This window comes from Carcharodon carcharias, chromosome 14 (genome assembly GCF_017639515.1).
Source record: "Carcharodon carcharias isolate sCarCar2 chromosome 14, sCarCar2.pri, whole genome shotgun sequence".
NCBI lineage: Eukaryota > Metazoa > Chordata > Chondrichthyes > Lamniformes > Lamnidae > Carcharodon > Carcharodon carcharias.
The window spans coordinates 35,818,287-35,840,976 of NC_054480.1; the positions used below are offsets into that span (position 1 = coordinate 35,818,287).

At 42.4% G+C, this 22,690-nt stretch overlaps 1 protein-coding gene across 3 annotated transcripts in view; it reads left to right on the forward strand.

Moving 5' to 3' along the window:
* The first annotated feature begins 516 nt into the window (after nt 1-516).
* The window catches only part of LOC121287375 (tyrosine-protein kinase SRK3-like), a 45,801-nt gene continuing 23,627 nt past the window's right edge, over nt 517-22,690 (forward strand). Inside the window, exons 1-7 of one of the 3 annotated variants that reach the window (XM_041205185.1) lie at nt 517-1,009; nt 6,104-6,225; nt 9,185-9,351; nt 11,291-11,459; nt 17,209-17,367; nt 19,716-19,897; nt 20,103-20,974. In XM_041205185.1, the coding sequence (XP_041061119.1) occupies nt 651-1,009; nt 6,104-6,225; nt 9,185-9,351; nt 11,291-11,459; nt 17,209-17,367; nt 19,716-19,897; nt 20,103-20,222 (1,278 nt within the window). In that variant the 5' untranslated portion in view covers nt 517-650 and the 3' untranslated portion in view covers nt 20,223-20,974. Of the gene's footprint in view, nt 1,010-6,103; nt 6,226-9,184; nt 9,352-11,290; nt 11,460-17,208; nt 17,368-19,715; nt 19,898-20,102; nt 20,975-22,690 lie in introns of those variants that run through there. The other 2 variants (XM_041205183.1, XM_041205184.1) reach the window with 2 other exon arrangements.

Below are 22,690 nucleotides of genomic sequence, written 5' to 3' on the forward strand. Positions count from 1 at the left end.
CTCAATGCTGCACTGGAGTGTTAACCTTGATTGTTATGCTTGAGCTCTGGAGTGAGACTTGAACCCAGAGCCTTGTGAGTCAGAGGCGAGAATGTTTCCAGCTAAACCAGAGCTGACTTGATTCAGAAAGGCACAGTGAAGAATGATGATGCTAGAAGTGAAGTAGAGCTAGCTGCCAAATGTTGAAGTTAGGGAAGATTGGGGGGGGCGGGGTAGGGTGCGGGCACAGGTTGAGGTGCATTTCCTCTCCTGTGCCAACTGACCAACCCAATGAATGGGTGCAGAAATATTATCCAAATTACTGGACTGGCTGGTGCCTTAGTACAGTGACACATCTTGCACATTATACTAAGATATACATCTCATGTCCTCATTCTATTTTGCCTTCACACTCTTTGGATTTAGGCTAGTAATGAAATGCTCCGTTGGTTTCCGTATTGCCACAAAGAATGGACATGAGCTGGCAGCGCAACGACGAGGCGTGGTTTAACCGGCACAGCGTTATTTTTAACAAAACTCATGCATTACATAAATGAAAGTAGCAAGGAAGTAAGGCTGAAAAATACTGAAGTTTCCATTTGGGGAATGGCCCTCGACTTGAGACAGAGTGGAGGACGAGAGCTGTGATAATCACCTCCAGCTCCACCTTCATGGCCAAAGCCTTGCGAAGCGTTTGTCCCTGTTTAAATTCGGTGTGGGATGTAATCTTCGCTTCAGAGAGGAACTCCGAGGGACAGAGGGAGAAAGATTTACCATCGCCTCGAAATTCTCTGCTCGCTGATTCCCAGGAGACCCGACACATCGTTTACATGGCGCTGTACGATTTTCGCGCCCGGACTAGTGACGAACTGTCTTTTCGAGCTGGCGATGAATTTGAAATCCTGAACGACGACGACCGTTCTTCTGGAACTTGGTGGTTTGCAAGGAAACGAAACCGTTCCAATGGCGAGTGCACAGGATATATTCCTTATAATTATGTTGCTAAGAAAGAAAGTTTAGCCACAGAATCGTAAGTGATTTCAAATATTTTTCATAGCTTTTAAGTTGTAAACATGCATCTCCGTTGTGGATGCATTGGAGACAAGGGTGATGTTTGTGGCTGTTCCTGCCTGATTGCCTCCTGAAACGGAGGGAGTATGGAGGTATATATCTATCCAAGATCTAATTCCTGGATTTGTTTGACAGAGAGGCTGTGAATTGATTTAGTTTAGTTTTGGGTTTTAATCCATTCTACCTTTGGAGTATTGGGATAGGTGAAATTGGCCCTGGGGTTAATAGTGAGGAAGAAAGCTGGAGACTGCAGGAAGGTGTCAATGGGCTGATTAGGTGGACCAAAAAGTGGCAAATGGAATTTAATCCGGAGGAGTGTGAGATATTGCATTGGGGAAGAGCAAACAAGGCAAGAAAATACATAATAAATGGGAGGATGTCAAGAAGTGCATCCTGGAGTGGACATTCACAGATCCCTGAAGGTAGCAGGACAGGTAGAGTCTGATGGAATACTCTCCACTTACCTGGATGACTGCAGCTCCAACAAAACTCAGCTCTACACCATCCAGGACAAAGAAACCTGCTTGATCGGGCAAGTTTGTGGAATAAGGAGGAAGTGAGATAGGAGGAGGATTAGATATGAAGAAACCACCATCTTCCATCATTTCAACCCTACTGCTGGCTGCAGCCTCAGCAATGACTCCACTCTAATGATGGAAAGCACCATCTCCTCCATAGCAGTAAGGACATGCAGCCCCATCTTTTCCTCCCAGCACTCTGGATGTACCTACACTAGATGGACTGCAGTGGTTCAAGAGGCAGCTCACCAGCACCTTTTCAAGGGCAATTAGGGATGGGTGGCCTTGCCAGCACCGTGCACATTCCATAAATGAAGTTTTTTAAAAACCTGCTGCCTCCAATTGTGAGCCACCTTGAAAAAGAGAAAAGTGTGCCGCTAAGTATCATGCAATCTGCTTGGCTAATCTGGCTGTCATAGTGGAATAGCTAGACATGTGTACAGACTAAGAGATATGAATGTGATGTTTCTATCAGTGATATGTATGTGAGGCTGAAGAGAAGCTATAAATGTTATGTACAAGTCCTGATTGATAGAGATTGTTGGTGGGTGACTGATGGAGGTAGGGTGTATTGAGCAGTGTCTGAGGCTAGTGGTGCAGTTGGTGATTTGAAGGTACATTCACTGACCTTGACCACTTTGGTAATATCATTGAACTTTTTGTGGCATTGCTTCCAGGCCCTGAGAGTTTAGCTTCTGCCATTGACCTAGACGGCTATCTTCTCCCATTTCTTCCTGAGAGCTTTTCTGAACAGTCTCCTGGTCCCCTGTGGATAGAGCAAGATTTCCAGTTAGCATCAGAACACTTGGAGCCCAGCCTCTTTCATCATGTTGTGCCATACTTGTGTCTTTCCTAGGTCAGAATGAGTGATAAAATGACTTCCAGCACCTCCTGCAGCCAAAGTGAACCTACCTTCTAAGAGGTGCAGACAGCTTTAACAGCTGCTAGCCTCTCACGATTTTGGGCCTTCTGCTGAGGTGTGCAGCCATTCAGCAGCATGGGTAATACTGGCTGCGCACTGCAATCGTGTAATTAACAGGCAGCACAAAATTGGCCCGCTGCATGCATCAGAAGCAATGTTCTCATTTTTGCGGGCCATTGAATTTAGCCCCCATGCATTTTCAGCAGGAGTCACTGGGTATCACTCAGGCCAGGGGTCAAAATAATTTTTTTGAGGGCTCTTGATATTTTCTCGAGGGCTCCATTTTAAGTTTCTGGGGTACTTTTTGGGTTCCAGGGGTTCGTTTCTCATTTTCGTATAAGAAGTTCAGGAGACTATTCTTCCTCAGTTTCTTGGTATTTTCTCTCACATTTGGATTCTAAATACAATTCACTATTTACATTATTAAATTAAGATTAGATTCATCTCAAATTCCAACTATTTGATGCAATAAAACATAAATCTTAGATCTATAGAGAAAGAGCATGGGTGTAAATCTACTGAGAATGTTAACATAAGGAATGAGATTCAATGTTATAATCTAATAAAGAATTTCAATTGTAAGCCCACTGAGCTTCACTGACAACTTATGTTAGCGTTTCCTCACTGTGCTGGATAAATAATATGGTTGGCACTCGATTCTGGTTTATGACATCTTGTTAGAAATATCAGTTCAAGGTACCAAATTACTGAACAGAATTTAATAAAACAGCCACAGGATAATACCCTATTACCACTCTCCACCCTGCCCCCATTGGGATAGGAGGGAGACACACACCAATGTCAGCCACTCCTAAGGTGCTGCCCTGCCCCCACTGAAGCCAGGCCTGGACACAGTTATAGGCAAGTCCCTCAGGGCCTGGAGCTGGGGCCTAGCGAGCTTCCGCTGGCAGTGGATAGCTGCAGAACAGAAAGACTATGGAGCTGCGACAGATCCTACCTGACAGACAGCAGCCCCGGCGGCTGGTACCTGCTCAGTCCAAAGCTAAGACCTACTCCTCCAGTTCCCCATCGGCCACATCCTCCAGCTGCCACGCAAGTACTATGCCGAGCATGTCAAGGCCGGAGCTCCCTCCATTGAGATCCCAGAGCTGGCCGGCAATGCAACCCAGGACAAGAAGACCTGTATCATCCCCCACTACCTGTAGCTCGCCACCTGCAAAGATGAAATACTCAACAAGCTGCTGGGTGGATGCCCAAAGCCTAGGATGGAATTCTGTCCAACATTCAGGCTGTGCAGTTGCCCAAGAAAACCAGACACACCAGCAAGGTAAAAAGACAAGATCAGACAAAAAAGAGCAGGAGGAAAGGAAGCTGTGATTGGAGGAGTTGGAGCAGCAACATGGAAGAGACAGAATCTGTGATTGGAGGAACAGCTCCTCACAGATTCTGTCTCCGTGCTCGCTGCTCCTCCAATCAAAATGCACAGGGGTGACATTTCTTGAATATTCCACTCTGGTCATTGAGTTTTCGAGGACTATTTGTGAGGTTTCCAGGGCAAATTCGTCTGGTGCCCGCATGTATTTTGAACTCTTGCGAACATCCACTTAATTTTCATGCCCCAGTAAATGACAGAAATGGTAGCACAAAGGCTTTGTAGCTAATTAAGTCCTTTTGAAAGGTAGCCACTGCTGTAACTAAGACCTTGTAGGATGGATAAGGGAAACCAGTGGATGCAGTGTATGTGGATTTTTAAAAAGTATCCGATAACGTGGCATACAAGAGGTTGTTATACCAGATTAGGACTCATGGGATTGGGGGTAATAGTATGGATTGAGGATTGGTTAGTGGACTGAAAACAGCCAGTAGAAATAAACAGATATTTTCAGGTTGACAGGCTGTAACCAATGGGTACCACAAGAATTAATACATGGGCCTCAGCTATTTACAATCTATATCAATTACTCAAATAAGGGGTCTGAGTATGACATGTCTAGGTTTGCTGATAATGCAAAGTTAGGTGAGAAAGTAAGTAATGAGGAGGATGCAAACAAGCCAGAGGGTTATGGACAGGTTGGGTGAGTAGGTAACAACATGGCAGATGAAATACAATTTGGTGAAGTGTGGAGTTATCCACTTTGATTAGAAAAGTAAAAAACAATAAATGTTTTGAATGGTGGGGGACTGGGAAATGTTTGCATTCTGAAGGAGCTGAGTGTCCTTCTATATGAATTGTAGAATGTTAATATGGAGCTGAATTTTCCACCCGTCGGGGGGAGGGGTGTTGTGCGGTGGCGGGCAGGAGCAAGCACGAACCCGATCGGCGCCCCTGATCGGGTGCACGCCGCCATTTTATGTGGGTGGGCTAATTAAGGCCTGCCCAGTGTGAGGCACACCCGGAAGCGCTGAGCACTCCCTGTGCGGGCACGGGGGGGATTCTCTGAGTCAGGGCCTGTGCTCTTTCGTGCACATGCATGCATACGGAGGTGCCTCAGGGAGATTAGTTTAAGTTCTGAAAAATTTAATCAAGGAAAAAAAATTTTTTAAAAACATGTCCCCTCATGTGAAACTGTCACATCAGCTGGGACATGTCCATTAATTTTTTCAAAAATTTTTATTTAATTGATAAACCCTTCATGAAATCTCATCCCACCTGTGGATGAGGTTTCATGAAAAATGCGAAGGTCACTTGGGCTCTTTGCCTACCCACCAACCTTAAGGTTAGACGGGCAGCGTTGTAAACAACTTTAATTACTTTCTTAATGGCCTTAATAGGCCTTTGACAGTTCTGCGGCTGTGGCTGCGCTCCTGCCGAACTGAATCTAAATGACGCGGGGTGACATCAGGACACCCGCCCCCACTCACTGACTGGAAAGTTCTTCCCATGCAATACAACAAGCAATTTGAGGTAGAAGCTCAACCTTGATCCTGTTGAATGGCAAAGTATGCTCAAAAGGTCATATGACTTACTCAAGTTCCTATTTCTTATTTTCTTAGGGATTCTTAATTAGTGAAGAAGGAGTATCAGATTGAAAGGTCAGATCTGACAGGAATATTTTCAGTGATATAGATTCGTGTTCATAATTTTGTAATGTGGTTTCAGTCTAAGTATTTGCACCCCATTAACACCAATCTATGTAACATCACACAAACAGCAAAAATTTGGAGTTGTTTCTTTAGATTGAATTGTGTAAGAATAATTAAAAATGTCTCAGTCCTGAGTCCCACTAAGATTGGAACTTCAAAGTTTCACCTGAGGAATGATTAACTTAAAAACCCCAACATTACAAAGAGCTCAATGCAGATGGTGTGTTGGCATTTACATTCGTAAGTCTATTTTTTAATGATATGACATCATGTTTAGCATGTTCAAGTTATCATACATTAAACCAGCGCAAATAAAATGAATATTTTCCCAATAGGCTGAGTAAAATGCAAGATAGTTGGAAACAATTTAATTCTTGACTTAGCAGAGATCAAGAAATGAGCAGGATCACACAGTTAAATTTCAACTAGCATCAATGTTTTGAATACACACTCTTGATGTGGGCCTTACACACTCAGAGTGCATATTAGCAAATTGCATACCTGCTGCGGGTTATTGACAATCCTATCTTTTTTTTCTGCTGGACTTTATATACCATTCTTTTTGTAGCTGGTATGCTGGGAAACTCAGCCGATCTGAAGCAAAAGTTATTCTTCTCTCTACCCAAACTACGACTGGGTCTTTCCTTATTCGTGAAAGTGAAAATCAAGAAAATGGGCATGCATTATCTGGTAAGCATTTTATATAAGTAAACAATGTTTTCTACCAACTCATGCACTAGATATCACCTAATGTTTTTTATTAGATATCTTGAGAAATTTAGGAGTTGCTGCAAATATTATTTTGAGCTTTATTGTGGAGTAATGGTTGAGTTTCATAACTGCTGCTGATCATTTGCAACAGGTCAGTCAAAACCACATATCTAGTCAGTTTGTGGTTAAATCTGAACCAGATTTCCTGCACACGAACATTCTACAATCAGCATCTTCATTTCCTCCCTCAATAGAACCAGAACAAAATTTTTATTTTTGTAAAGCATAATGCAGGGTGTTCAACCTATAGCCCAGGGCCACTTGCTACTCCCAAGGCTGATTCAAGCTCTCAAAGCCCAGAGTTCAATCCTATTTGTGCCTATATTTCTTATTTGGTGGTTAGGTAAAGGGCTATTTGTCCCATTGGTGAGGATATCCTAAGGCAGAATATCAAGACCTGTTCATGTAAGTAGCTGCTGCTATACATTTCTTCCAGGATCTTCCGATCCTGCCTGTCACAGAAATGCACAGCGCAGCGTACCCCAGGGAACACCGTTGGAGCAGAGTAGAGTTGGGGGAAGACAGGACTCAACCCATCTTATGGCACTAGCTGCCAAACTCTGTCTGGTAAGTTTAATGGTCCAGTGTGGGTTAGTGAATGGGTGAGTAGGTGGGTAGGTTGGCGCATGGGTCAATGGGTAGATAGGTGAGTGGGAATGCGGGTAGGTCAGTAGGTGGATGAGTTGATTGGTAGGTAGGTGAATGAGATGGTTAGGTGGGTGGGTGAGGTGAGTGAGTGGGTAACTGGGTAAGTGGGTAGGTGCATGATGGCTAGGTGGGTGAGTTGGTAGATGGGTGAGTGGGTAGGTGGGTAGGTAGATGAGTTAGTAGGTGGGAGATTAGTGAGGTGGGTAGGTGGGTGAATGGGTGGTCAGGTTGGGTGAGAGGGTAGTCACGTAGCATTGGGGGTAGTCTAGTTGGGGGCCAGTCAAGTCAGGGGGTAGTTGGGTCCAGTTGGCAAGGGGAGTAGTTGCGTTAGGTCAGAGGGTAGTCAGTACTGGTGGGGGAGAAGTAGTGGGGTCAGTGGGAGTAGAAGGGACTATGGGTAGTCGGGGCCAATTGGGAGGTGGTCGGGTTAGGTTGGGGGTAGTCAGGACTGGTCGAGGAGGGATATTGGGGTCGAGGGGATAGAAGGGATGACAGATCTGGCTGGGGGGTTTATTGGCTCAGGTCGGGGTTAATTGGGAGGTGAGGTGATTGTTGGAGGGGGGGTGGTCAATTGTTGAGTTAACCAGACGTTAGACCAGGTTTTAATCTGTCTAACATTTCCTGAGTAACTATCCAGGGTAAGTACGGTGGATCTGTCCCAAGTCTCCAATTTTAACCCAGTCAAAAACATTCACCAAGGGTTCCAGGAATCAGGGGAGTTGCCCATGGGAAGGACTTCCACAGGGTCTTGACATACAGTTGTACATGTCTCCAACGATCCAGAGTCCATAAGATTTGGGCTAAAATTTTGAAAAAAAATGATAAAGTCGCAGAGATTGAGAAATGGCTCAAAACTAATTAAAAACTTCACTTTGGATATCTGTGCCCACTTCCATGCACACTTTTCACATCATTCCCTATCCAAATCTTTTCAACTGCCCGATTATTGATGTTGAATTTTTCAAAGTTGCCAGTATCCTGTATGACTGCAATGAAACTGTAAAAACCTCTTCAACTTCTCCATTATCTTCAACCCCGTTGTCCATACTCCTCCACCACCTCTCGTCTACATCTGTGTAACAATCCTTCCATGTTTTCATTCCTACTTGGTCCAATTAAGCCAATTCATCTCTAGGAACGGTTTCTCCTTCTGGGCCTTCATGTCCATTTCCAATGTGGCTAAAGGTCCCATCATTAGTAATCTTCTATTCTTGTTCCAAGTGCTGCCCTCAGCAACATCAATAAGCTTGGAATCAGCTTCTGTTTGAATGCTGGTGATATTCAGCTTTGCTAGTGCAGTAAGCCTTCTAGCAGCAACCAGACTCCATAGCATTGTTATTTCTTCCAGCTGCTTGCCCAGCATTAATTCATGGATGACCAAAATGTCCTGTAGTTTAACACTGGCAAAACCAAAGTCATTGCTGTTCAATTGCACATTTTCACCAATTCAGCTACCCCAACCCCGATTCAGATTATACTCAACAGTGCTCAATTGTATGGCCCTGTTTGACTTTGAGCTTATTTCCAAGCAATCACTAAGACTGCCTTCATTGGGTTCCCTAATATTGATCATCTCCATCCATCCTTACTTCAGCTCCAGTTAAACCCATGTCCATGCCCTTTTCACCTACAGGCTTAGCTTCTCGCAAGCTTTTCTCATTGGTCTACATAAACTCTAACTCATACAAACCCTACCCTGGAATTCAATCTTGTTTTTACACTCATTCATCCTTCACCCCTAGCCTGACTTTGATTAACTGTACGTTATTTTAAAATCCTTCCAAGGCCATACTCTACCCATCCTATACGCAGTCTGTTTCTTTCACACCTTTAAAAACTCCTTATTTGATAACTTCCAAAACTCCATTGTGCCTGGTTCAACTGAAACTTTGTGAAATGTTTGGTGATGTTTCACTATATTAAAGTTACCTTATTGTGCAAGTTATTGTTGATTCAAGTGGGTGCAACTTCTCAACTTTCTTTTCTAACATTTTTCTTTCATTATTGACTGTTGGTCCAATGACTCCACTCAGTGAATACAGACGGTAAAGCAGAGGGCTTTTAGAATTTGAATCAGGGAGACTGCAGTGGCTAAGGGCAAATGAAAGCTTTCATTTATTTTCGTTTTTGGAGTTCCGATGAGTTCAGTTAAACTATTTGGCCAGGTTCTCACAATCTTCTTTGTCTTACTATATTGTATAGAATTCCAATTTTACTCTTTCATCTTCAGTACGAGATGGGACCATTGTAAGACACTATCGAGTCATGCAAGATAAAACTGAACAGTTTTGCCTGAATACAATCAATCGATTTTCCAGTCTGAAAGAACTCGTGGAATACTACAAATTAAATTCCCTTCGATCAGATCTCCGATTAACTACACCTTGTCAGCTGAAAGTAAGTTAAGTTTAAGTAAAATCTATTCATATTATATCTTTTATAAGCTTCAAGCTTTTTACAAATAAGAGAGCAATACACAGCTTTGCTTGAAAGTCAAAAAGCGGCTGAAGTCAGTGTGCTGTGGATGCAAGCCTTTTCTTGATATAAAACATTTGCACTGCCTGACATTGTGGGCCAGTTTTCTAATCGCAGCATGGAGCCTCATATATCAGGAAATCGCACAAGTGCAGCCTGTCATTCTGCTTCTGACAGACTAGGCTCCATATCTAGGGATACGTAAGTCAGTTCATCACACCATGTTAATTTCAATTTCACATTCTCCATAAGATAGGTCCAATGCACAATGTATATAAGAAAACACAGCAAATACCCTGCACACAGCCAGATCTTACAAATGGCAATAAAAGTTAGGTCGCTTTATTTCAGTTGTGGGAGGAATTTTAGATAGAACTGCCTGGCCAGTATTTTTTGCACCATCAAAGAAAATGGAATGAAGCCTTCATTGCTGTTGGTGAGATCTTTCTGTCGGCTGAATTTTATGAGTTGGCGAGCGGGAGCGAGGTCCGCTCGCCGACGTGTAAAATGACGCGTGGTATCGTCAGGGGGATCTCCCGATGTCACCACGCCCAATTTAAATTTTCAGGAAGGTGGGAGCTCAGCAAAATCAGCTACGCGCCCGCTGACCTGTCAATGGCCAAATGAGGCCATTGACAGGATCAATTAAGCAATTAAAGGACCTGCCCGTCCAACCTTAAGGTTGGCAGGCAGGCCAGGAGCCTGACAGGAACTAGAAAAAACATGAAACCTCATCCATGGGCGGGATGAGCTTTCATGTAGGGTTTTAAAACTTTTAATAAAGATTGTGTAAAAATTGTGGACATGTCCCAACCCATGTGACATTTTCACACGAGGGGACATGTAAGGGAAATTTTATTTTTCTACTTTTATCATTTTTACATTTAGAGCCAATCTCCCTGAGGCAGCACTTAGCTTCAGGGAGATGAGTGCACTCTTTCGTGCTCATGCGCAAAAGCACACACTCGCGATTTTAGGAATTCCCCCCGCCCACATAAGGAGCGCATAGCGCTTCCCTGCGGACGTCATGCTGGGCGGGCCTTAATTGGCTCGCCCACGTAAAATGGCCCCGCGCCTCCGATCGGAGGGCGCCGATTGGAAGCGCGCCTGTATGAGCCTGCCCATCAACTTCACCCCCAACGGGTGAATAGAACACTCTCCTTTGTATAGTGCCAGAGTAATGTCAATGTCCACCTTAACAGGCACTTGATTTAGCATCTCAGCTGAAGGACAACATCTTCAAGAATGAATTACGCCTTTAGTGCTGAATTATTAGCTTATGTTATGTCCTCAAGACCTGGAACAGGCTTGAACCTACAACCTAAGACCTAAAGTTGAGGCTGTTACCAATTGAACTGAGGTTCCAATGAAATTGCAAATAAACAGTGGAAGCAGAAAGCCAAGTGTACTCTCCTTTTTTCTCATATTTGTGTAGTATCTGATAATGCCTAAAGGCACTTGATTCATTTTTAAAAATCTGCAAAATGCCAACATGTAAATCGTAAGTAAGTTCTTTAAATGAAGTATTTGTGAATATATTCCAACCAAAACTATTCCTGTATGAACGCTTAATTTCAATATGCATATTTTTCTTACTACAGTTATCATTTCTACTTATTTTAAATGGAATAATGTCTGCGATGAAATTGGTGTTCAGAGGAATTTTGGTATGAGCACATGAGGTATGAGTAGTGTTCATTCAGGAACAGCAGCAGACAAAATATATCCCAATTAGCCCATAAAAGTGTCTGGCAAGCCAATTGTTGAGGAATTAAGTATCCTTTTGTGTTTTGACAATCAATACGTATGAACCCTTGAAAGAAATGTTCATTACCTTCTTGTGTGTATTTTATATTTGAAGCAACATCGACCAAGTATAAGAGATTTGTCCTATCTGACTGTGGATGAGTGGGAACGACCAAGGAAAGAGTTTACTTTTACGAAAAAGCTGGGTTCTGGACATTTTGGAGAAGTATATGCTGGATATTGGAATAAAACAGTTCAAGTAGCCATCAAAACAGTCCACGCTGGTAAGGATGCACCTGAAGTGAGATCTGATAGCACAGAAACTTCAACATTAAAGTGGTTGGTTCAAATAGGGCAGGGGTGCCCAACCTGCAGTCCATGGGCCATATGCCGCCTCTGAAGCCTGGCAGTTCAACCCTTATAGTTTAGGTAACACTGGCTTTCTTAGGAGCAGGAGTAAGCCATTCGGCCCTTCAAGCCTGCTTCATCATTCAAAAGGATCATGGCTGATCTGGTTGTGGTCTCAACTCAACTTTCCTGTGTGCCTGCCATATCCCTTGACTCTCTTGTCTATCAAAAACCTGTCTAGCTCTGCCTTGAATACATTCAATGACCCATCCTCCGCTGTCCTATGAGAGAAAATAAATTCTCCTCATCTCGGTCTTAAAAGGGAGAGCTGTTATTCTTAAACTATGTCCCCCACAAGTGGGAACATCCTCCTGGTGTCTACCCTATCAAGTCCCTTATTTGTGCTTATTTATGCTTATATAGCTAATTTGTTGGTGTTTATCATGTTTGAATTTTGTAGGTCTGTTCTTGGCATTAGTAAATAGATGCAGATCCTCAAAGAACTTCGGGCACCCTAGCTACTACAAGACCCTTGTTTAAAAGTCCCATTTCAACAAACATATGCACTGAAGTCGTATTTGAAAATGTTATTGATTTTCCGCTAAGTATATTTTAAAGATAATGGATCATTGTCTTGAAGAATTAAACCAAGTTTTAAGCAGTTTTGTAAGCTGTTAAGTCTTTAATTCCTCTTCAAAATTTTTTAGCATTATTTGTAAGAAATTACCCAGTTATTTTAATTTAATTTCCAGTCAAATATTGTCATTAAAAACCGGTCCATTGATATTTTAATAAATTAAAACTTCATTGCATTCGGATGCAGCAATACACGGGCCTATTTTCATGTTTTTTGCTGATTTTGCTGGAAAGTACCTGCTTTCATTTTATTACGAAGTGCCAATAAATTGTTTATACATGTTCAGACCTGCTCGAACCATTCTTCTCCTCCAAAAATTGCTTAATGAACATCAATGGAAACATTTCTAAAAACTGGCTTTCTTTCTCAATGCGTTGTTTAAATCATTAATTAGAAATTCATGCAGCATTCCGTAGTATAGCAGTTAAATTTCGGCCTGAGCATTTCACTTAGTCGTGGAGCCAATGGGCTGGATTTTGTGTAGTCCGCAAAAGCCCCAATCAGAGATCCGGCAGCTCAGCAACACCACTGCTAGCAGTAACCATTGCTGAGGTTGGAGCTCTAAGGAGAGGGCGTCTCATCAGGGACAGGCAAGCAGCCCCAGCAATCTTGCGGGTGGTAACAGGAGGGGATAGTCATGAGAGAACAAAGGCAGTGCCATTGCCGCAGGAATGACCTTTGCCACTGGTGGGGAGGAGGGGGAGGGGCCTCCATGGGTCATGGTTTGCCCAAAAAGGCAGTGTGAGGCCACCATGTTTCACTGGACTGGACACCATGGCAACCCACACCACCAATACAAGCTGAATGCCCACGGAGGTTAGAAATGACCCTTTTTTTGGACACTTAAGTGGCTCAATTGGGCTCCCAGGGGGAGGCATGTTTACTCAACTTTCCCATCTCTGGAAAAATGACATGGCAGCTGGAGGACGTCAGCCTCGACAGCCATACCATTTTCCAGCATCCCTGCCTCCCAGCTCTTTGACAAAGAGCTGGTAAATATCCGGCCAATGGGATTAATTGTTAAGAGAAAGTTTTGGAATTATTGTCACAACAGTGAAAGAAGTGAATAATTCAGAACAATTTTCTACCCGAAGATAATGAATATAGCAGATACTGGCAGGTATAATTTTTTTTATTTATCCATGGGATGTGGGCTTCGCTGGCGACATCCGTAATTGCCCTTGAGAAGATGATGATGAGCTGCCTTCTTGAATCGCTGCAGTTCATGTGGTGTAGGTACACCCACAGTATTGTTAGGAAGGGAGTTCCAGGATTTTGACCCAGTGACAGTGAAGGAATGGCGATATATTTCCAAGTCAGGATGGTAAGTGGCTTGAAGGGGAACATCCAGATGGTCGTGTTCCCAAGTGTCTGCTGCCCTTGTCCTTCTAGATGATAGCGGTCATGGGTTTGGAAGAGGTGTCTAAGGATCTTGGTGAGTTCCTGCGGTGCATTTTGTCGATGGTGCACACAGCTCCCACTGCTGTCAGTGGTGTAGGGAGTGAATGTTTGCGGATGGGGTGTCAATCAAGTGGGCTGCTTTGCCTTGAATGGTGTCAAGTTTCTTGAGTGTTGTTGGAGCTGCACTCATCCAGGCAAGTGGAGAGTACTCCATCATATTCCTGACTTGTGTCTTGTAGATGGTGGATAATCACTGGGGAGTGAGGAGGTGAGTTACTCGCCGCAGGGTTCCTAGCCTCTGACCTGCTCTTAAAGGCACAGTGTTTATATGGCTAGTCCAGTTCAGTTTCTGGTCAATGGTAACCCCCCAGGATGTTGATAGTGGGGGATTCAGCGATGGTAATGCCATTGAATGTCAAGGGGAGGGGGGGTTAGTTAGATTCTCTCTTGCTGGAGATGGTCATTGCCTGACACTTATGTGACGTGAATGTTACTTGCCACTTGCCAGTCCAAGCCTGGATATTGCCCAGGCCTTGCTGCATTTGGACGTGGACTGCTTCAGTACCTGAGGAGTTGCAAATGGCACTGAATATTGTGCAATCATCAGCAAACATCCCCACTTCTGACCTTATAATGAAAGGAAGGTCCTTGATGAAACAACTGAATATGGTTGCACCTAGGACACAACCCTGAGGAACTCCTGCAGTAATGTCCTGGAACTGAGAGGATTGACCTCCACCAACCACAACCATCTTCATTTGTGCTAGGTATGAGCGGCGAGTTTTCCCCCTGATTTCCATTGACTCCAGTTTTGCTAGGGCTTCTTGATGCCACACTCAGACAAATGCTGCCTTGATGTCAAGGGCAGTCACTCTCACCTCATCTCGGGGGTACAGCTCTTTTGTCCATATTTGAGCCAAGTAATGAGGTCAGGAGCTAAGTGGTCCTGATAGAACCCAAACTGAGCATCAGTGAGCAGGTTATTGCTAAGCAAGTGCCGCTTGATAACACTGTTGATGACCCCGTCCATCACTTTACTGATGATCGAGAGTAGACTGATGGGGCAGTAATTGGCCAAGTTGTATTTGTCCTGCTTTATGTGGACAGGGTACACCTGGGCAATTTTCCACATTGCTGGGTAGATGTATAGCTGTACTGGAACAGCTTGGCTCGGGGTGTGGCAAGTTCTGGAGCAGAAGTCTTCAGTATTATTGCCGGAATATTGTCAGGGTCCATAGCCTTTGCGGTATCCAATGCCTTCAACCATTTCTTGATATCACATGGAGTGAATCGAATTGGCTGAAGACTGGCATCTGTGATGCTGGAGACATCTGAAGGAGGCCAAGATGGTTCATCCACTCGGTACTTCTGGCTGAAGATTGGTGCAAATATTTCAGCCTTATCTTTTGCACTGATGTGCTGGGCTCCCCCAACATTGGGGATGGGGATATTTGTGGAGCCTCCTCCTCCGGTGAGTTGTTTAATTGTCCACCACCATTCACGACTGGATGTGGCAGCACTGCAGAGCTTTTGGAGTTAAGAAGGTGTCCTCGGACCATGAGGGCATAGAAGCCACATAACTACCCCAGGCACAGGGTACAGTGACAATTCAGCTACCAGGGTATGACAGCAGTGAGAAAAGAGACTAGACCAGAAATGCTATGATTGCTAAATGTCACCTGATCAGCAACAACCTTCAGAGACAGTTAGCAATTTGCAATTGGTAACCGTGTCATAGAGAACTTCCAGGTACCCAATGGAGCATCTCAGGGGTCACTTTTTTTTGCTTTTGCACATCTATCACCGTGTTTGTATACCATCAAAAATGATTTCCTTCAGTTGTGCATTGCTACTTATGTTTGGTTAATTTGTTTAACTTTTCTGTGTTGCTTGTTGATATGCATTACTACTAGCTGTTTCCTTGGGTGGAGGAGTAGGGTACAGATGGTGTCCTAGCAGACTAGCTTCTGCAGGAAATACTGAACAGTCACATCATGGACCTGGAACTAACCTTAATATATCACTATCAGTGACAGGAATCTCCTTTGTTGAAGTCACTCTACAGACATTGATTTGAAAGATGGTGCCTGTTATCACTTGATGGCACAGAACTGTTGATTCCTGGCTGCTCCACAAAGTTACAGCTAATGCTCATTAATCTGTATTAGCATCAGACACTGGTTGTGTGTGATGCCTGGAGTCCCTTTCTAATTTTTGTCTAAAACCATGCTCCTTGGACCTAGAAGCAGTGGAAGTGAATTATTGAAGGCTGGTCTTATTGTGCCTCTTAATGGGCCATAACTTCTAAGCACCAGGGCAGTGCAACTGGGGGCTACCCAAAAGATGCGCTGGGAAACACTCCCCAGATGTTCCCAGGTAAGGTTTTCATGGCAATTGCCTGAGAAGTGCAAGCTTACTTTGGGTAATTGCCATGCACTGGAAACTATCTGAAAACGTGATTTAAATCACAAACGTTGAATGGTTCCAACTGTGTTACAGCAATTGTTAATCCCTTTAACCCCCTATCTCCCCTCCACCCCCAAACCCCCAATTACCCACCCCCCACACACACACCCCCCCCCCCAACAGGACTCCCCCAACTCCCGATTACCCCCCTGCCATAGGACTCTCCACCAACCCCCGACTCCACCCCCATCCCATGGATCTCCGCCTCCACCCAGGACTCCCTCCAACCCCCAACTACCACCACCCCACCCCCCCATAAACCAAAGACCTACCTGACGCCGCTGCCCCCCGCCCCCCCCCACCTGCCAACTGTCCGACCCTCACTCCTGACTGTTGGCCCCCTCTGACGCTTCCCTCCTTCCCCAGCTGGCGACCTCCCCTGACTACCGGACCCACCCCCTCCCCCGAGCTTCTGACTCTGATTGCCACTCCAAGGAGGTTCAGGCCCAGTGTCTTCTCTGCAGGTGCCACTGATGTTGCCACACACTCAGAAAAACCTTTTTTAGCAGTTAACAAATGTGCAAGACCCAAAGGATATTTAGTACTCAAAAGGGTTATCCTGAGTTGTTTCATTTTAGCCAGTGGCAAAACATTCACTTTAGATTTTTTTGTTTCATTGCATCTTTACTGCTAGTGTGAGTGCTTTGCGTTGAATGTTCTTCTATTTTGTGAATCTGATTGCGCATTAGCAAATCAAGATATTGAACTTGCATGTCCGTCCCCTTTTCAATTTCTCAATTCTAATCAGAGTTGGAGTGTGCGAGATTGCGTGCAACATGTTCAAGACTGTTATTTCTGACTTGCAGGGAACAATTTAAATGTAGTTTGGCTTCACCTTTTGATGTAAACAACCACTGATTCAACTTACTCATATTAATTTTTAATGGCATATGTCAGGGAGCAAGTGACTGTTTAAGGCACATCTTTTTAGTTAACACCATCCAATGCAAAACAGGCCTACTCAGATCTGTATGCAATTCAGGAGGATACTCAGATTCCTGGACCACTGCCTTCTCTCTTTATTTGTGCAACTTAAGTTTCCTCCTTTACTTCTCATGTACTGCTTCTGCTTGCATCTGTTCTAGTGTTTACTTCAAGCAGGAGTGGTAAAGGTGTAGTAAACAAAAATGTTAATATTTCATCAAATCTATTCTTAACATCTTACATACATTTTTCTCCAGGTGCAATGAATCGGAAAGATTTCCAGATTGAGACGCAGGTCATGAAGAATCTGCATCATCCATATGTAATGTCACTGTACGCAATCTGCACAACGGCTGACCCTTTCTACATTGTAACTGAACTAATGAAAAATGGCAGTCTGTTAAATTATTTAAGAAGTTGAGTAGACATCCTTTTCATTTTTACCTGTCCAGTATTTTGGCATTTTTTTTCAGTGTGATGTAGGTATGCCTTAGCTAGTGAGTAGGGGCCTTATCCATAGCTGCACATATGAAATTGTGCCCAGGAGCTTGAAGCTACAGTCTGTTGACTCAGGGATGCAGCTGCTGAATTTATATGTTGGGATAGTGGAGAGTGTTCTATCATAATTGGGCCCTTTTTTTTGTTGAAATCCTGTTTTGATTTGATATTGATATCTCCAAAGGGACTGAAGCAAACTAGACATCCAGAAGAACTACCTAAACTACTTAAGAGACTGAAACACAAAACCTTCAGGATAATAATTACTACTTCTGCTGCAATCTCCACCACTGTAAAAGTGAAAGCCACTTACACTAATAGAATGTTTGTGGGATACTGTTGCCAGCAGTACAAATCCTCAGAAAGCATTTTGTTTGCAAAGATCAACCTGTGATCTTTCAGATTATAGTTATGGGTTAGAAAATTGGAGCTTTTTCACTCTAACAGAGGTTCTTTAAAAACCCTGACAGCTTATAAGAGGGTAATTAATGGGGCATTGTTTTGTTGTTGGTTACTTGGTGACAGGGGGCACAGACTGAAGATTATCACTCAAAGAACAAAAGGGGAAATATAATTTCAATGACTGTGCGAGCCCTGAAGCAGTTTATGCTGTCTCTCCCAAACCAGAAATATGACCTCTGAAACAGATGCAAAATAGGCCAGATGCTGTAAATCTGAAATAAAAACAAAAATTGCTGGTAGTTCTCAGCAGATTAGGTAGCACCTAGGTCTGATGAAAGGTCATCGCTCTGAAGCATTTTGACCTGTTTTGCCATCTCTACGCAGATGCTACTGATCTGCTAAAGGCTTCTAGCAATCTTTGTTTTTATTTCAAAAATTCACTGGAGTTTAGAAGATGAGAGGGGATCTCATTGAAACGTACAAAATTTGACAGGGCTGGACATACTGGATGCAGGGATGATCTTTCCCCTGGTTAAGAACAAGGGGTCACAGTCTGAAGATACAGGATACACTATTCAGGACTGAGATGAGGAGAAATTTCTTCACATAGAGGATGGTGAACCTACGGAATTCTCTACCATAGAAGGCTATGAAGGCCAAGTTACAGATATATTTAAGAAGGAAATAGATAGATTTCTAGACTCTAAAGTATCAAGGGATATGGAGAGAGTGCAGGAGTATGGTGTTGAGATAAAGTATCAGCCATGATCATACTGAAGAGCAGAGTAGCTCAAAGGGATGAATGACCTACTCCTGCTCTTATTTTCTATATTTATAATGCATTTGAATGTCCATAAGCCCAGTCATGTGGCAAAATAATCATAATACTGCCCAAAACCACCTAGGAACTTGCCTGCAAAATCAAATTACTCATCCCCAGACCTGCCTCTAAAATTTGTGGGGTAAATGTGATTTCTCGACTTGTCTCTGGCAAACTTCCTATTGCAACACAGTGTCTCCTATAAATTTAATGCTCTCACTTACAATTCCTTTTGAGGTCATTAGTAAATATTTTGAATAGCAAGAATGCCTTGAGGAACCTAACTAGATAAATTAGAACAATTGCCTTTGCTAATCTTCCTATTATCTCACTTAATAATAATCCATTTGTGACTTCAATTGTTGGAACTATTGAGCTTCTGCTTTAATTAGTTTCCTGTAAGGTCTCATAAAGACTGTATTGCACTGCTTCTTAACTCTGACACTTGCTGTAAGAAATCCATTAGCACTAAAACAATTTGTGTTTATTGTACTCATAATAGGACTAATTGGACAGCTCTTTCAAAGAGTTTGCAAAGGCACAAATTGGCTGATTGTGTGCTTTTTAAATCCTTGATTCCATATTTAAAATTAAAGGGCATCTGCAGCAATGATTTTACATAATTGAAGCAAGTCATGTGGCCGAAAATTCTTGAAAGACATCCCGCAGACTTGTTTAGTTCTGACTTACTTCCAATTGATAAATTATAGGTGTGTCTTCTTTATTTGGGCTTCTTAGTATGTGGTATTTTTTGAACTAAAGTGTGTTTTCTATAGCAAGGATTGGGTAATAGAAGTATAAATGCTTAATGCACACAGAAATGTAGTGCAAGTTCTTTGCTATTACACACATCTGTGAAATAATAGCCTTGAAATAATAGACTGTTGTGAGAATGAGTAGCTTATTCATATGTGAACCTTCCTGATAGGAAGATTTATCCAAAATCTGAATCAAGGTACTTCAATAAAAGTTAAATGATTTCTGGCATCATCAATTTTTATGTTCTCTGCATCCTTACTTCTGTTCATTTTTAACTATTATCAGGCAAAGAAGCATTGCATTTGGGTTTGGAGCAACTACTTGACATGGCAGTCCAAGTAGCTGAGGGGATGTCATATTTGGAATCCCAAAACTATGTCCATCGGGATTTGGCTGCAAGAAACGTGCTTGTTGGAGATAATTGCATTTGCAAGATTGCTGACTTTGGACTAGCCAGAGCAGTAAAGGTAATGTTGCTTTCTTTTCATATCGCAAGTGAATAATTCTGAATTTGCTTTTGCTAGAAAGAGGATATTAGACTTGTTGATCTCCTCTGGATTGGACTGTAATGAATATGTGTAGACCAACACACCAGAAATGGCTAAAAATCTAATTAGGTTACATTCAAGAATATGCATTGAAGCTGATCTTTGAAATCTGTTTCCAATATAGATTCTGCTTGGAGCCTTTGCACCTTTTGGAATTTTGTGCTTGATCACAAGATACTTATGGATGAGGAAGGCCATTCATCCATCCAGCAATGCCCTACAGTCCCGATATTTCTATTTCTAATTGTTTCTTAAGTGATTTCAGAGTTTATTCCCTGAAATTCATTCCAAGTGTTTTTCATTCTCTGTGTGAGGAATTTCTACCTAACATCTGTGTAAAAATTACATTTTGAGATGTGTGATCCCTTGTCCCTTTGTATTATTCATGGAGATTAAGTAATATTGCATTCTCTTAATTCTCTTATATGCCGCCATAAGTCCATCTTTCCAATTCATCATTTCTAAGGCTTGAAAGCCAAAGCCTCTCCAGTCTTTCTTTGAACTGAGACCCCTAGGGATGAATCTTATGGCTCTTCTCTGGTTTTGAACATCTCCATCGCTTCTTTGCAATCAGAACTGGACACAGTACCTGATGTGTGGTCTGATCAGTGAATTGTACAGTTTGACCACAAATATCCTCGGACTTGCTTGGACGTGTTTATCATCAATTCAATTGAGACTCCTCTGTCTCATTCAACTTAATAATTTGTTATTTCAATACTTCAGTTGATGGAATACTACTGTCGCCAAGATTTTCTATGTGCAGTACACACAATTTTCTGCATTAAATTTCACCTGACGTTGTTCTCACCACTCAGACATTCGGTTTAACTCATCCTATAAATTTTGAGCTGTCTCTTTTAATTTCAGTACCCCATCTAACTTGGTGGTAATTGCAGTTTTTATCAACTTCTGTTGAGCTTTTCAATCCAAATTGTTGATGTAACTTAAACAGCAAACGTGTATAACTTCATAAAATACATTTTTAGAAGTCAACTTTGCAGGGTTTGCCATGTTCTTTCCTCTCAATTGTAAAGCACATGAATTTTGCCTTGATTCTTCTTTTTTGGGAAGGGTATTTTATTCATCAATTTTTTAAGGAAGCAATCATTTTGAATAGTTCATGCTTTTCCTCCATTTCAAATCCAGTTGATGTCTTTCTGATGATGTCCCTCGTTCTATTGTGGCACAGAAATAACAGGCTCTGAATCTGCAACTCTGCGTATTAGCCAGGTGTCTGTGGCCCTCTGTTCACTCATTTAATGAGCTGCTGGGTGGTCCTTCCCTGGTCTCTCTGCAAGATCTGTAAAATTTTTTCTTCTCTTTATTTCACTTTTAATTTGCTTGTTAGTCAATTTAGGTGATATTTTTCGGTTGAGACCTTGGATATGTCCTTGCCCTTGTCACTTACTGAAATGTTTTTTTTCCTATTTGCATTAATACTTCACCATTCCCTCAATTTTAAACTTTGCTGTTGGCCTTTGAAATGTCTAAATCTCAGATCATGTTAAACATGATTACCTGTATTCTGTATATTTTTTGTCACCTATAGGTGCTACAAACCCCAATTTCTGTGCTGTCTGACACATTTATGAATATCAGGTCAAGATGTAAACAGTCTTTTATGGCTTCTACTACACAGTGGGGGTACAGCAGTGACAAATTATGTTTACCAACCCTAAACTAGACTGCTTGGGTTCCCTTAGTTTATGTCAAGGCACTACTACCTCTTCTTAGAACAAATTGTCCTCCTTATATTGACTTGGGTTCTGTAGCATGCTCCTAGTGTTTTCACATTAAAAATGCATATTCTGATGTTCCTTAGATAGCTTATACTATTTACCTCCTAGTTAATTGCTGACATTTATGGCTGCACCATTTCCTTTTCTGGTTACTCTGTTCTGTCTACGTACTGTATATCTCTGAATGTTAATATTATTTCCATCCTCTGGGCTTAGGCATGTTTCTAATATTCCATGTGCATAGTAAGTTGGTGTCAAAACATCCCTCAATTCCAGCATCTTTTATCATGTTAACCATCCTGGCTGGATTTTGGATACCACTCTGCTTTCCCTCCAAATCACCTAGTTTAATTGATTTTTTGCCTGCTGCTTAATGTTTCCAGCAAATCTCTTTGTTCAATTTAATCTGAAAACTTTCCCAGTTATTTATGACAGATTGTTCATTTGACTGTAGGTTGACATCCAATCATTTCCACCCTCAGTATTATCATTGAACTTCATTCCCAAGCACTGGAATTTATGAGAGTGCATTACTTTGCATGCCATCTTTGGGCTTTGAGACAATCTTCATTCACATGTCTTTTAAGATACCTTCCCTCTGTGTTACTTGCTCCTGTATGAACCATCACAACCCTGTTGCTTTCAGTATCCTTTGTAGCCTTTCCACAGCAACTGGTAAACACCTAGGCCTTATCTTTGTGATGCATATGGCTAAATACTTTCCTAAGCAAAGAATCCCTTACAATCACTCTATTTTTGTGACCTAAAAACTTCATTTTTGTCAAAGTTATCCCTCTGTATTCTTCCTATCTTTTCGTTTGTGAGTTTAGTTCATTCTGTAGCATTAGATAGTGCCTGGTATTTGCTACTGTAACAATATTGTTGTCTAACCCTTATGAAGAATCTTGAAGCCGGGGGCAGATAGCTGAATCCTGGATTTTATCTGAAATGTGCACAACAGTTCCAAGAT